The following is a 14551-nucleotide window of genomic DNA, read 5'->3' on the forward strand; positions in this document are numbered from 1 at the left end:
GCACACAATAAGTGCAGCATTGCAGTGGAAAAGATAGAAAACGACAATATGTGATGATTATTATGACTGCAGGGTTCAAAAGATCTGATTTTTAAAGCTGCACAGCAAAGGTCCCATCCTGTCATGACTGTCCGCAGGCACAGACAAACTACTTCATGGTGTCTGGCCTTGACAGGAAAAAAAAACAGATGATTTGCTGTATTTGCTTATTTTCTCTACCCATGTAAACCTGGCCATTGAAGGCGACTTAAATATGCATATAGCAGTAAGGGCTTATACTACAATACTGGTCAATGAAGAAAGCCATTCTGTTACTGCCCTCCAGCCAGATGTGGTCTCTGTCTATGCTCTGCGTTAGTCCAGATGTGTCCTCTGTCTATATCCTGGAATGCAATGGACTGCAGTTCAGACCACAGCAATCAGCAGTGGGCAAAATGTAAACATTCACGGTGTGGTTTCTGAGAGGCCTTTTAGCACAAAGATATACAGTATATTTGAAGTGACACTGATGGGATATGTTAGTCTAACAAATGCTTGTTTAAAGTGGGAAACTCCAGGAGGAATCTGAGTTTTCCTGTTTAAACACCAGTTGTTGATGCATTAGCTCTGTGCCAGAAAGTTAGAATTCTGATTTATTTTGTGTCATTTATAGGCCTATACTGCAGCCTTAGATGCTCTTAAAGCAGCCCAGTCCATAGTGTTTTTTTTTTCTGAACCAAAAAAGTAGCCTGCCAGTGCAGTGCCAGTACAGCATGTAGCATCGTAACCATAACAACCGTTAGCGCTGTTCTTGCTGTAGGTTGTACTTTCTGTCATCTGAAGTATAACTATGACGGAGCTGGAGAAAGATTTGAAAAGGCAAACGTTTTGCAGCGTTTAAAGAGGGAGAGTGAGAGAGAAAGAATGCTGAAACAAACAAGTGATGGGGGGGGAAGCTACAAAGTCCATCATCCACTGTAAAAGCATCAGGGAACGTATTCATTATTCACCTGTAACAAAGTTGTGTACAAATTAAAAAGTGACAAGTGCATGACCTAGAGAAGCCCCCCCCCCCTCCTCACCGCCTGACCTCCCCATAATGCCCACCCCAACTGCCAACCCCCTTCCCTCATGCCCAAAGTCCCTGACCCTGTTGAACTTGCAACCTTTGACCACACAGACAGCCATCCATCCTGTATTCAGTGTAAATACCAGATAGAATCTCAATGACAGTCTGCTCCGAACTAACCAACATGTGAATGCCATATAAAAAGGACATGTTCTGTTACAACATGTACTGTAAATGTCATGCATATTACATACAATAGCTACACACACAGGTGACCTTTGCGGGCTTGGGTTGGAGGGGGTGGGTGGATGGGGGACGTGCACATGCGCGTGTGTGTGTATGTGTGTGTGTACGAGGCTCAACTCCACTTCCCAACCCTCTCCTCCTGCCCAGGTGTGTGCTTCTTGTGTACAAAAACGACAAAATATAAAATAACAAAGAGCAGTTGTTGATTTTAATAACGAATGACAAAAAATTGCATTGTTTATGTATGTGGCTGGCTCGTGTGGACTGTAAAAAAACATTGAAAAGTTGTATTCGGAATATATAAAAGAAAATCAAATAAAAAACATATTGGTCTGTGTAGAGTTTCTATACATGTTGTGTTTGTAAAAATGAGATGATATCGAAAACAAAAAAAGTGTAAAAAATACTTCCACAAAAATGACATCCTGGCTTCCATGTAATTTTTGGGTTGGGAGGAGAGAGTGAGAGGTAGAAGAAAAATAGTTAATTGGATGATGTTGAGTATATAAAAAAAATAGGTATGGAACACAAAAATAAAACAAGAGTGGAAAAAAAATAAATGAATGAATTATTATGGGCATCAGAAAAAACTGGGGGAAAAAAGTCAGAGAGACCCTAAAATGATTAAAACGACATGTCCCATTCACTGTTGTAAGTGCAATGAGCTACTCTTCCTGTTTCCCCATTGTAAAACCTTGTGTATGTTTTCCGTGTATTATTCCTGTAAAATGGGTGTAGTAGACCTGGTGCATCATGCCATGTAATGTGATGAATGACAAATTTAATGACCTTACAATACATTTCAATCAGGAGAAAATACAAATAAAAAATAAAAGACAAATATATATATATAAAAATGACAAACTGCTCTGTGTGTGGTGTTTTATTTGTTTATTTTCTTTGATACTCAAAACCCACTCTTACTTAATAAATGCCAGGTCAAAAAGTCGGATGTGGCTGAAGGTCGGAGACTATGTTTCGGCTCCTGTCCATGTGTGTCTATAATGTGAGCTAATCTCCGCTCCGGCACCGTTGGACCGATTGGCATGAAACGTGCACCCTTAAGTAGGCCACGGAAGGACCTCCACCCAAATTGACCTCATGGTGACGCTATAATAAAAGACCACTTCACATTTGGCTAATAACTCCTGAACCTTGGTTGTACAACCAAAATCTTTTTTTTCCTTGGATGATGACAACTTAGGCTACAGGCCCTGGCCATTTTTGTACCAGACTATATTTTCGTTGAAGGGAAGGACCCAAACTCAGTCAAATCAGTACACACGAGAAGCATAGGCTACTTACATTTCTAATAGAGTCATGGAAAGGTTTTAATTATATCAGCTGAGTGGTCTTGTGGTTAGACTCAGACTGTCCACCCTAGGGCTAGGTTATAACCCTATTTTTGTCTCCAGGCCAAAGGCATGATGGGGAGAGTATGTTTTGCACTCGTAAGCTCTGCCCTCAGATATTCGCCATTTTGAGCAGTTTGAAAAATGATTACACCTGCTTTTCTGCCTGGATTTTTGAGCAATTTGCGTCATCTATGACTATGGACCATCTGAAATCCCAGTTGAAGAGAAGTTTGTATGTGAAAACATGAACAGCAAACACACTGTAGCCTAGTAATGAATAATGACAAAACCAGGACACACATAATTGTCATCAAAAACATTGAATGATTTTGCCGTTAACAATAAAACAACTGATTGTGTCCGGCTAGCTCTACCCCAGTATACGTAGTTAGAGCTTTCGCCTTTGGACCACAAGTACGTGGATTCAAATCCGGGCACTGCCAACTCTGTGTACCCTATCACAATTACATATTCTTCTTTTTCAAGTTCAGTCTTCCTTATTTCTATGGCTTAATGTTCATATTGTTGTTATTGCTTAGATATTGCCTTCTTAGTCTAGTAGCCAGAATGTGAACCCGGACATGTTGAGTACACCAACGTTTTATGTTATAAATGTTGAGTATGGGTCCCCAGCATGTGGAAACTGCTGGATGCTAACTTGCTGAGCAATTTTTATAATTGGCATAATATGTGACCATACCATTAACAACCTATAGAAGGCAAGATATTCAAAATGTCATCATGCTTTATGTAGCCGTTTTTAGCCCAATGAGTGATTTTTTGCAAAACTAATGCTTGGAATGGATTCAGCATCATGAAAAGTTTGACACATCACATGCTACATAAAGCATGATGAAATGTTGAATATTTTGCCTTCTATAGGTTGTTAATGGTATGGTCACATATTATGCCAATTATGAAAATTGCTCAACATATGCAAGTTAGCATCCGGCAGTTTCTACATGCTGGGGACCCATACTCAACATTTCTAACATAAAACGTTGGTGTACTCAACATGTCCGGGTTCACAATGGGGCTCTATGGGCTGGCTACTAGACTATCTTGCTTGGTCCCACCTTATCGCTGCTTGAAGCTATATTGATGTTTTTATTGTTCTATTATAGCCTACTGACTGCCAGTGTGCCAAAGGCAAATTTCCATTTTATGTAAGATTTAAGGTTTTCTTTATCTTTATTCTTTACCCGAAATTGGGCAGATGCTGAGCGAAGATCAATGCAATGCAAGATAAAAAATAAATAAATGTGATATGAAAAATACTTACGTGCTTCTGGCTTTCGAGCTAAACGCTCTTAATCACATAAGTATATCTATTTACCTTTCAATGTTTAGCCTTAAGTTGAACAGTTATTTATTTATTTGAAACTTTTTTATTTTTCGGTAATGAACAGTTATTTCTATGACCTAGAGCCGTCTAGGTCAAGGTCATAGAATGAAACGAAGACTGCAAGCTCAATCAATAACTGACTATATAGTCAACCATATAAAATACCATAAAAAAGTATACAAATTTAAAAAAAAAATGACAATCCAAAAACTGAAATTAGGATTTTATTAGTAGACTTTGTTTACCCCCCCATTTCATTGAGCTAACAAGCTGTCCAAAGTACTGATAACTACCTCTTAACCCACCTCAAAATAAAAAAAGAATTACAATGTTCTCACAAAAAAGGTTTAAATACTATAAAAAATAAATCAATTGCACAAAATAATATGCCATTTCGCTTGTGATTACCTCTGTGCAACACTTGTACACTTAAAAGAACATCAACAACATGATACAGTCCAAGACGGGAAAAAGGTGAATTTGAACAAGACTGTTTTACGGAAGTGAATTCTCAATTTAAACCCTTGTTATATACTGTATATCATTTTTACGGCTTGGTGTCGAATGGGTCAGGCCGTCTAGACTATATATCAAGGTTTGTCCATATCTATATCTCTATGTATCTATAATATATTATGTCCCGACTTCCCACAAAAGAAGACCAATCACATAGCTCTGCTCATGCCGCTATACGTGCATACAGCCAACCACACAGCCCAGCTCCCGCTGCTATGCCAGTCACAAGTCAGCTCAGTGCTACTGTACGTGCACACAGCGAATCACAAAGCCAAGCAGCTCTGTAGGCACACAAAGCTCACGTTAGCACATCACTGGGGATGTGTATGCATTGTCCAAGATATGTATCACTGTAGTGTAGCATAGCCCAATGTAAAGGGTTGCAAAACAGTTCTTCCACTACAGTAGACTGAAGAAATGTGTGGAGGCATTCAAGCCAAGTAAACCAGATAACTGCTAATTCATTTTAATTAAATTGTATTTGACTTGTAACTGATGAGACATACATAGAGATAGGTACTGTGTTACCATTGATCCAAGAGATAGGTACTGTGTTACCATTGATCCATGTGAATTTAAGTAGAACTACAAGTATAGTGTAGTGTAGGAGTTTCTCATGTTTTCTGGATAGAAATTAAAAAGCAGGGCGTGAAAATTCATATTCGATACTAGACTCGGGAACTCACGGTTCCTGGGTTCCACAATGTTTAGCAGCCTTTGTTTAGAATAAAAAGACTGGCAGCACATACTGTAGCCATCTGCATCACAGTAGAATGATTTACAGACATAATATGTGCTTTATATCTGATGCACATTTCAGCTGAGCCCCCTGAAAACAATTCTCAATGACAGTTCAATTGTTAGGGATAAAGTATCTGGATTAATTAGTACAACAATAAAAAACATTTGACAAATTTTCTCTTTCATAAAACCTAAAACATGTTAAATAATAAAACATTGGAAAGGGAAGTAGTTAACCTGCACCTGACCCAGGCACTAAAGTGGACATGGAATCAATGTGTAAAAGAAGAAACAACCCTATTGTGTTGAAGACATGGTGATGCACGGTTAGTCTCACCTATCCCATCAACTGCAAACCTCCAAAATAAATTGAGCAAAAATAAAAAAGGCAAAACAAGAATTATACAGTGGAAAGGGAGGATGGGGATTTTTCAGTCAAATTCAAAATTTCCACAGAATTGGTACAATTTTACACTTTAGGCATTTTCTCTTTTCAGCAGAACTTGAAAGAACACAACTCAAACTAACACAATAATGAATGCGGGACAGTTAGGCGCAGCCCATACACTTGTCTGGCTGGTTGGGTGAGAGGATAACAAAAGTATTTATATTTTGTACTGCTGTACAGTCAGATATTGAGCATTATAGTGGCAGGTTGCATAGATTAATTAATGTGTTATTCTGAATATACATTATAGGACCTAAATGCACTGGAGGCAATGCGACTATTCAAAATTTCACCTTAAAGAGAGCATGTTTTTAAAAGGCCAGTTATTGAGCCCAAATTGCTTTAAATATCCTGAAGGCACCCTGATGCCTCAACCAGTTAGTACACATGGATTTGGTCCCAATCATAACACCATGGGCAAGACCAAGACGAAAAATAGTATGCTTTTTCATTTGACAAGAGCTCTCTTTGAAGCTAGACAATGAAAAGCGACTCTCCCCAGTGCTAATAGGTCTGCAGTTAAGGAAAGCGTGGTGTACGTAGATGAGGATTGGGGACCGAGGACATCAGTGTCTGTGTGCATTCACAATAGCAGAACAAAAGTCAGACCTTTTCAACTATTTGTCATCCATTTCTCATGGATTTCTTTGAACGTTCAATTCATTTTTCCCTCTTATTCTTCCATGGGCTTTAAACAGACATTAGAACATCAACACAGAGTAAAAACATCAGCTCCTCCTTTGTACCAAGCTTAACTACAATGAGAGCGCATTTATATCTGGTGTTACAATCCCAATGTACATAATACTGTATGTAGCCAGATTCCATCAAGATGGTGCTGGGGAAAAAAATTAAAATATATCCAATGGGAATTGAAATCGGACTTAATTGAAATATGAATATCATTTCTAGACTTTATCCATGGCCAGGGCCAGGAAGACACGTCCTTATCTGTATACAGTAAGTGTTTAAATGTCGTAATGCTTTATAGACAACTTGTGCATTGATCTTATAACCACATTAGGACTGAAATACCAGATATAAAATGGGACTCGGGCTGCACGGGTCCAACCAGGCCAATTGGAAATGTGAAAATACAGAGACTACCACGTAACAATAAGCTTATTGTATAGCAAAAAGTCCATCTAGAGCTAATATAGCCAGTAGCATTAGTAGCAGTAAGCTAGTAAATGTGCGTGTGACCGTACGGAGGAATGAATGTACTATGAAGAGCATACTGTACACGTCTCAATATGGAATAAAGGGCTACTACTGTAAGCACGAAGAGTTCACTTCCAAAACGCTATAGCTGTTGAACATACAGGATCCACGTTATGCAAGTCATTTGACAACCAAAGACACAGCTTAGCTTCTATTCCATAAAACATACCATCATTTAGTAATTTGAGGGGCTTTTTAAGAATCTCAGTATCACTATCTTTGAGGGGCGCTAGCCCATCCTATATACAGGTTTAATGTGTGTTTTTAGTTCAATGTTTGTTTTAAAAACACCATTGACAATGAAGGGAAAATATACATCATATTGTCCCTCCTTACGTAATATTGTCTCTTTATTGTTAATGGCATTTAATGTTTGTGTTGGCACAGTTTGTTTTACATCACCTAATCAACATGAGTTGGACTTTAATATATTGGCGCCCCTCACTTCACACGGGTGTGATTTTTATTTTCTTTATAGTGGATCTCCTTTTGGAACAAAACTCTTCTTATGAATGGTCTATATATATTTTTGTTAATATGTACAATCAGTCCATATTGTAAGAAAAAGGCAACATGACGCTAAACCTAGTTAGTTAATTCAATTCAAAAACTAATTTTGAATTCCATTATCGAAGGAGTTCGTAAATCCACTCAAATGTTGGACAGCAAAAGATCTAACATAGAATGTTACATTAGTTTACACTGACATGGATAATGCATTTTAGTCATGCTATAGTGATGTGTAACAATGTTAAATGCAAATCATGAAGGAATTCACATTCTTAGGTTTTGATTTTCATTAAAACAGTGACATAACTCTCTCCCCTCTCACACATCCATCATCTAGTTAAAATCAACATAGTTAATATGGCTTTAAGGTTCTGTACACATTTCTACAGACATTCACACAGTGGGTGTGCAGTGCATGAGTGTATGCCAAGACTATACAGTACACGAGCATACAACTCATTATTACTTTGTTGATTATTGTTATTAATAGCAATTAGCCTTCTTTTATCAATAAAGGCCTTATCAAAACAAAGAGCCTTGTCCATCCAGGACCAAATCTTCATGAAACGTATTGTGTGACAGAAAGGCTTACTCTACATGAGTGAATCCACTAGAACAGAACTCATTCTGTTGTGTGTGTAACACAGTCCGTTATATTACTATACTTACACAATCCTCAGTTAGCAACAGCAACAAACAGCCACTAGGCTCCGTCTCAGGTTTCCAGGTGGTGGAATACACGTTCCCTCTTCCGGTTAATTTTCCCATAGCTTCATTGATTGGCTTGGAGGCAGATTTTATCCAGAAACCCACATGACATGCAGTTCAAATGCGGTTCTGATTCAAATTTGCTGCCGAACGGCGAAGGAATGGGGGAAAGAAACAGGAAACGTGTACGTCGGTAATTCACCTTCTGGAAACCCGGGACTACAGTTACTGTATGCACACTTTGTCAGACTCGGAGTCCCTTTGGTTCAGTGTTTCTTAAAGTAGGGTCTGGGACACATTTGGGTTCATAAGACTACATCTTGTGCATGGCCCATTACATGTATGACAAGTGTAAAAGTATGTTTTAAGATGCCAGGGCCCCAAAAGATTTCATTTGTCTTTTGGGTCCCAAAAGCCCTGACTTAGTGAATTCACATTTAATAGGAATAAGCTAAATGGTATTGTTAAATATACATTAATTAGTCTTGGGATGATTAAAATACTACCTATTCATATGTTACAAGCAATGTATAGTAGTGAATGTTAGAATAAGGTTGACAGAAGGTTTTGAAGGTGCAAAAAGTGAGTGGCGGCCTAGCATGGGGCATACACACTATTGTTTTACAGTTCAAGTCATCTGCTGACTTCCCCTCTCTTGTATTGACAGTGTTCAATGGATAAACCTTGTGGAAAATTACAATGACATGACTTTTTTTGTTGATAAATGGGCAATCAAATGCAGAGAAGTGAATTTCTCCATCTAATGACAGAATTGATTAAATTGTGTGCGTAATTCCAATCTATAGTCTCCAAAAGGAAAACAAAAAGCATCTTGTGATCTACATTCAGTCAGAGGACCATTCACATCCCTGATTTCATCACGGACTGTCAAGTGTATCCATGTCTGTCTGTTCATGACGGGCATTTCTTGCCTGGTTCCAACCTTATCACTTGGGTATAATGGCTTTGCTAATAATTGTTACGACTCATATACACTTAATATCTGCGTTACCAGGTGAAGTGCTGGCAAGGTCTACCTATGAGAAGTACATTTGATTTTGAATTAATTTTCATGAAACATTGTGATTGGACAAGCCAACCATGGACACAGTATGTGTATACAGAAACGTGTTTCTGTATGTACTCTTGTGTTTACTGTTTACATGTACCCCTCATGAGTAAAGCAACGCTTTTCTACTGTGACAGAACCAGAGGAACGCTGGGCTGTCAGTGTAGACGGTTTTTAGTCCAAGAAAGGATGCCAGCAGCCCCCAGCCTGCACCCAAAGACACTCCCTGGCTCACTTGATCAACAAGCAAACATGAGCAAACGCCTTTGTGAATGTCTAACCAGGCAAGTATAATGTTAGAGGTAGGGGAGGGTGATGGAATGTTATTGTGCTTCTAAGCAATGCAAAAAGAGATGACGAAAGATGACAATGTATGTATGGGTTGTGCATGTATGTAAGGGTGTATGTTTGTGTGGGACTTCCCATTGGCCATTAGGCGATGAAAATCACGCTGATGAAGGCGAAGGCTAGCAGGCTGTGGGACCCATGTCTGCTGTGGGATGAGGGCTACCACCATCTGGTAGAATGTCAGTAGACGTTACGGAAGGAGGATAAAAGGGAGACGAAGGCTAATGTAGTGTCAGTAGATCTCAGGCAGCTTGCTGTAGGTCTTCGACGACGACGATGATGGCGTGGAAGAAGAGAGATGGGAAGTGGAAGACGCGAGTGTGTGGGAGCTGTGTATGCGTCTTATTTGTCCGTTTTTGTCAACTTCAATTCAATAGAGAAGATGCAGAGAAGGGCTAGTTAGTTTCTCCCGCTCGTTCATGTTATGCAAGTCATTACAGTTTGCAGAGGAGTAGAGGAAGATGGCTGACACCAAGGTCAGTTCAGATGCCGGCTAACTGTTTTACAGGTGAGGAAGAGGAGGGCTAGCAGGGTATCAGTAGATGTCAGGTTGGTCTGTGACGTAGTTCCTATCGAAGTAACCCCCAGTGTAGAGCCAATCCTGGGAGCTGGTGAAGGGATTGGTACCAGACTGGAACCATCTGGACACACACACACACACACACACACACACACACACACACACACACACACACACACACACAGACAGACAGACAGAGAGAGACAGAGAGACAGACAGACAGAGAGAGACAGACAGACAGACAGACAGACAGACAGAGACAGACAGACAGACAGACAGACAGACAGACAGACAGACAGACAGACAGACAGACACACACACACACACACACACGTACGGCAACAAATACAGAAACACGCCCAGAGACACACAATACTCAGGATTTTCAAAAATTTCATCAAAACAACTTTAGAGGACAGTGCTCTAGTCTAGATAATCCTTCAGTGAGTCGATGTTGATCATAAATGACACTGAAGCAGATCATAATCACAAAAGTCTGAAACGCCATGTTCTGACATAGCAACACAACTGAGACCAGAAAGTTGAGAAATTAATCAAATAAAGGTATGCACCACAATCTCAGTGTGTGTGTGTGTGTGTGTGTGTGTTACCTAGTGGACCACTCCTCCTCGCCCTTAGCTCTGTCTTTCCTGGCACCCCTCTGTTTCTCCTCCAGTCTTTCTTTCTCCAGAGTTGCCTCATCTGCAAACACAACAAAGATCAGGGGCTTTCTAAATGTACAATATAATACCTTCTAACAGAAGGTATTATACACACAGAAATTAGACGCACATAAATAAGTTTCTTGTGTGTCGCCTCGTCCCAGAAAGTGTCTAACACAAAGTATAGTAACTAGAGGGCTACAGAAACATTCTGGTAGACTGGACAACATGTCCACTTCCAGTGAGCTACGTTCGGCCCTCGTTATTTTCCAGACTTTACCTTCTTGTTAGATGGATATAAAACCAGGAGCGAGGTTCAGGTTCAGGGTGAACAACACTGTAATGCAATGCACTGTTATACCAATAGGTGGCAGCGTTGTCTTTTAGTTGTTCCCTAGGCTCATAGTTATGCATTTTCACTGTGCAATGTGCATACCACAGCAATGTCTAAACAATATTTGAAATAATGGCAGGTGAAAGATCCTACAGGCTGATTCCCTTAATATTCACTTTCTGTAGAGAGACAGACAAGAGGGAGAAGCTGAGGGAGACAGAAAATGGGTGGGGGGGTCTGTCTCTCCTATTAAAGAGATGACTGTAGAGGTTTCAAACGCAATCACTCATGTACAAAATAATAAAGAGTAAAAACTCAATTACCCATGATGCCATTCTCCATGGCTCTGATGTCAGGCCTGAAGCGGCAGTCTGTGGGGGACAAGATGGCCTCCATGCCAGGCTCCATCTCATTTAGAGACATTGCAAAGTGGGTGAAATTATACATCTGAATAAAGGAGGAGAGAGGAGGATTAGGGTGTGTGTGTGTGTATGTCTGTGTTAATCTGTGCCTCGATCAGCATGTGTGTGTGTTCCTACCGAAGCAGATTGTGCTGGTCTAGATGCTATCCTCCATAGCAGAGTACTCCCTGGTACGACAGCCACCGTCTCCTGAACCTCTGGCATGTCGTCTGCATCATCATTATCAGCCCCCTCCGATTCCTCCTGAGAACACACACACACACACACACACACACACACACACACACACACACACACACACACACACACACACACACACACACACACACACACACACACACACACACACACACACACACACACACACACACACACACACACACACACACACACACACACACACACACACACACACACACACACACACACACACCCCTTTGCTTAGTATATATCAGCTTTTTTTCTTCTTCTTTAATTTAAGTAAATGTTGGTTACACACAGTTTACCTATACCTAGCAAATGCACACAGATGCTGTATACAACATACAACACACACACACTTTGCAAGTTCTGCATTACTACTGTATGCACATAACACAATGCAGTTTCTGTCTACTTAGCATCACTACAGTGTGTGTATATAAAGTAGGTCTGCTACACTGCAGCACAGCACTTGGGTTTAGAGCATCTAGACTAGACTAGAGCAACCATGTTACCTTTAATACACAGCATCCTACTGAGAAACAACAAATCACAGGACGAGAGAATCACAGGTCAGTAGGGGAGCGGGGTGCAACGGTTCATTTAACTCATCACAGGTCAGTAGGGGACCGGGGTGCAACGGTTCATTTAACTCATCACAGGTCAGTAGGGGACCGGGGTGCAACGGTTCATTTAACTCATCACAGGTCAGTAGGGGACCGGGGTGCAACGGTTCATTTAACTCATCACAGGTCAGTAGGGGACCGGGGTGCAACGGTTCATTTAACTCATCACAGGTCAGTAGGGGACCGGGGTGCAACGGTTCATTTAACTCATCACAGGTCAGTAGGGGACCGGGGTGCAACGGTTCATTTAACTCATCACAGGTCAGTAGGGGACCGGGGTGCAACGGTTCATTTAACTCATCACAGGTCAGTAGGGGACCGGGGTGCAACGGTTCATTTAACTCATCACAGGTCAGTAGGGGACCGGGGTACAACGGTTCATTTAACTCATCACAGGTCAGTAGGGGACCGGGGTGCAACGGTTCATTTAATCACAGGTCAGTAGGGGACCGGGGTACAACGGTTCATTTAATCACAGGTCAGTAGGGGACCGGGGTGCAACGGTTCATTTAATCACAGATCAGTAGGGGACCGGGGGTGCAACGGTTCATTTAATCACAGGTCAGTAGGGGACCGGGGTGCAACGGTTCATTTAATCACAGGTCAGTAGGGGACCGGGGTGCAACGGTTCATTTAATCACAGGTCAGTAGGGGACCGGGGTGCAACGGTTCATTTAATCACAGGTCAGTAGGGGACCGGGGGTGCAACTCTGATCTACAGCGTACACGTACAGCATGATACTATTAATTAAATGACACCATTACATTCCGGAGCTGATTAAACATTTTCTAAATGTCATGTTTGAATTTTGGATGGTTTTTAATCCATTTAGGCCTGATGTCAAAATTTAAAAAAAATCTGAAATACCTATGTTTCTATATCAGTGGTGCTCAATATTTCATGTCAAGGACCCCAGAAACTATATGTAATTGGCCACCGACCACCATCTGAAAATATGCTGTTTCAGGGACCCCCCAGAAGCAAAGATTTTAGCTAAAAATTATATATATATTTAAAGATTTGCGCCACATTTTCAAGTTAGCATACTGTACAATATCTATTAGAACCTCACCTGTTTGTGCTTCCTGTTGTCTCCTTTCTTCTCAGACTTTCTGTAAGTCTCGTAAACCTGAGGGTCCACGCTCCACATGCACTCCGTCCACTTCCCATAGATTACACAATGCTTCTTTTTACTTCAGACACAAGACAGAGACAGAATAAGCATTAATTATAAATAACTGGCATACTACGCCACTGTTTGTATATCTGCTATTTTTTAATAGACAAAGTATAATGCTTTTTAGCTCAAATCTAAAATGATACAGCTGCTTTCCCAGTTAAAATTGGTGTTTTCTGGTGTTTTCTGACTGGCTTTTTGGACTGGCAATATGACGAAAGGAGCTAGCCGACATGTGACCCGGTCACAGGTCAGATTAGGAACCCTTGACTGTGATTAGGTCCGTGCCTCTCTGGAATATGTATCCTGGTTGAGACACCAGAGCAGTGGAGCAGTTTGACAGCAGTGAGCTAGGGAAGAGACTGTGTAGCAGCTGTAATGCATTACCAATGATGGCAGTGAGCTAGGGAAGAGACTGTAGCAGCTGTAATGCATTACCAATGATGGCAGTGAGCTAGGGAAGAGACTGCATAGCAGCTGTAATGCATTACCAATGATGGCAGTGAGCTAGGGAAGAGACTGTAGCAGCTGTAATGCATTACCAATGATGGCAGTGAGCTAGGGAAGAGACTGCATAGCAGCTGTAATGCATTACCAATGATGGCAGTGAGCTAGGGAAGAGACTGTAGCAGCTGTAATGCATTACCAATGATGGCAGTGAGCTAGGGAAGAGACTGTAGCAGCTGTAATGCATTACCAATGATGACAGTGAGCTAGGGAAGAGACTGTAGCAGCTGTAATGTATTACCAATGATGGCAGTGAGCTAGGGAAGAGACTGTAGCAGCTGTAATGCATTACCAATGATGGCAGTGAGCTAGGGAAGAGACCGCGTAGCAGCTGTATAGGGAAGAGACTGCGTAGCAGCTGTAATGCATTACCAATGATGGCAGTGAGCTAGGGAAGAGACTGCGTAGCAGCTGTAATGCATTACCAATGATGGCAGTGAGCTAGGGAAGAGACTGCGTAGCAGCTGTAATGTATTACCAATGATGGCAGTGAGCTAGGGAAGAGACTGCGTAGGAGCTGTGATGTACTGTAGTCTGTAGTCCTAC

The 14551-nt window shown here is 41.0% G+C and overlaps 1 protein-coding gene across 2 annotated transcripts in view; it reads right to left on the reverse strand.

Moving 5' to 3' along the window:
* Positions 1–6124: 6124 nt before the first annotated feature.
* Positions 6125–14551, reverse strand: part of LOC306941086 (oxysterol-binding protein-related protein 2-like) — a 34572-nt gene continuing 26145 nt past the window's right edge. For both annotated transcript variants that reach the window (XM_079526392.1, XM_079526391.1), the window contains exons 10-14: positions 13394–13514; positions 11611–11736; positions 11395–11518; positions 10687–10777; positions 6125–10196 (exon numbers count right to left, since the gene is read on the reverse strand). In XM_079526392.1, the coding sequence (XP_079382518.1) occupies positions 10091–10196; positions 10687–10777; positions 11395–11518; positions 11611–11736; positions 13394–13514 (568 nt within the window). In that variant the 3' untranslated portion in view covers positions 6125–10090. The remainder of the gene's footprint in view (positions 10197–10686; positions 10778–11394; positions 11519–11610; positions 11737–13393; positions 13515–14551) is intronic.

This window comes from Electrona antarctica (assembly GCF_951216825.1).
Source record: "Electrona antarctica genome assembly, chromosome: 2".
NCBI lineage: Eukaryota > Metazoa > Chordata > Actinopteri > Myctophiformes > Myctophidae > Electrona > Electrona antarctica.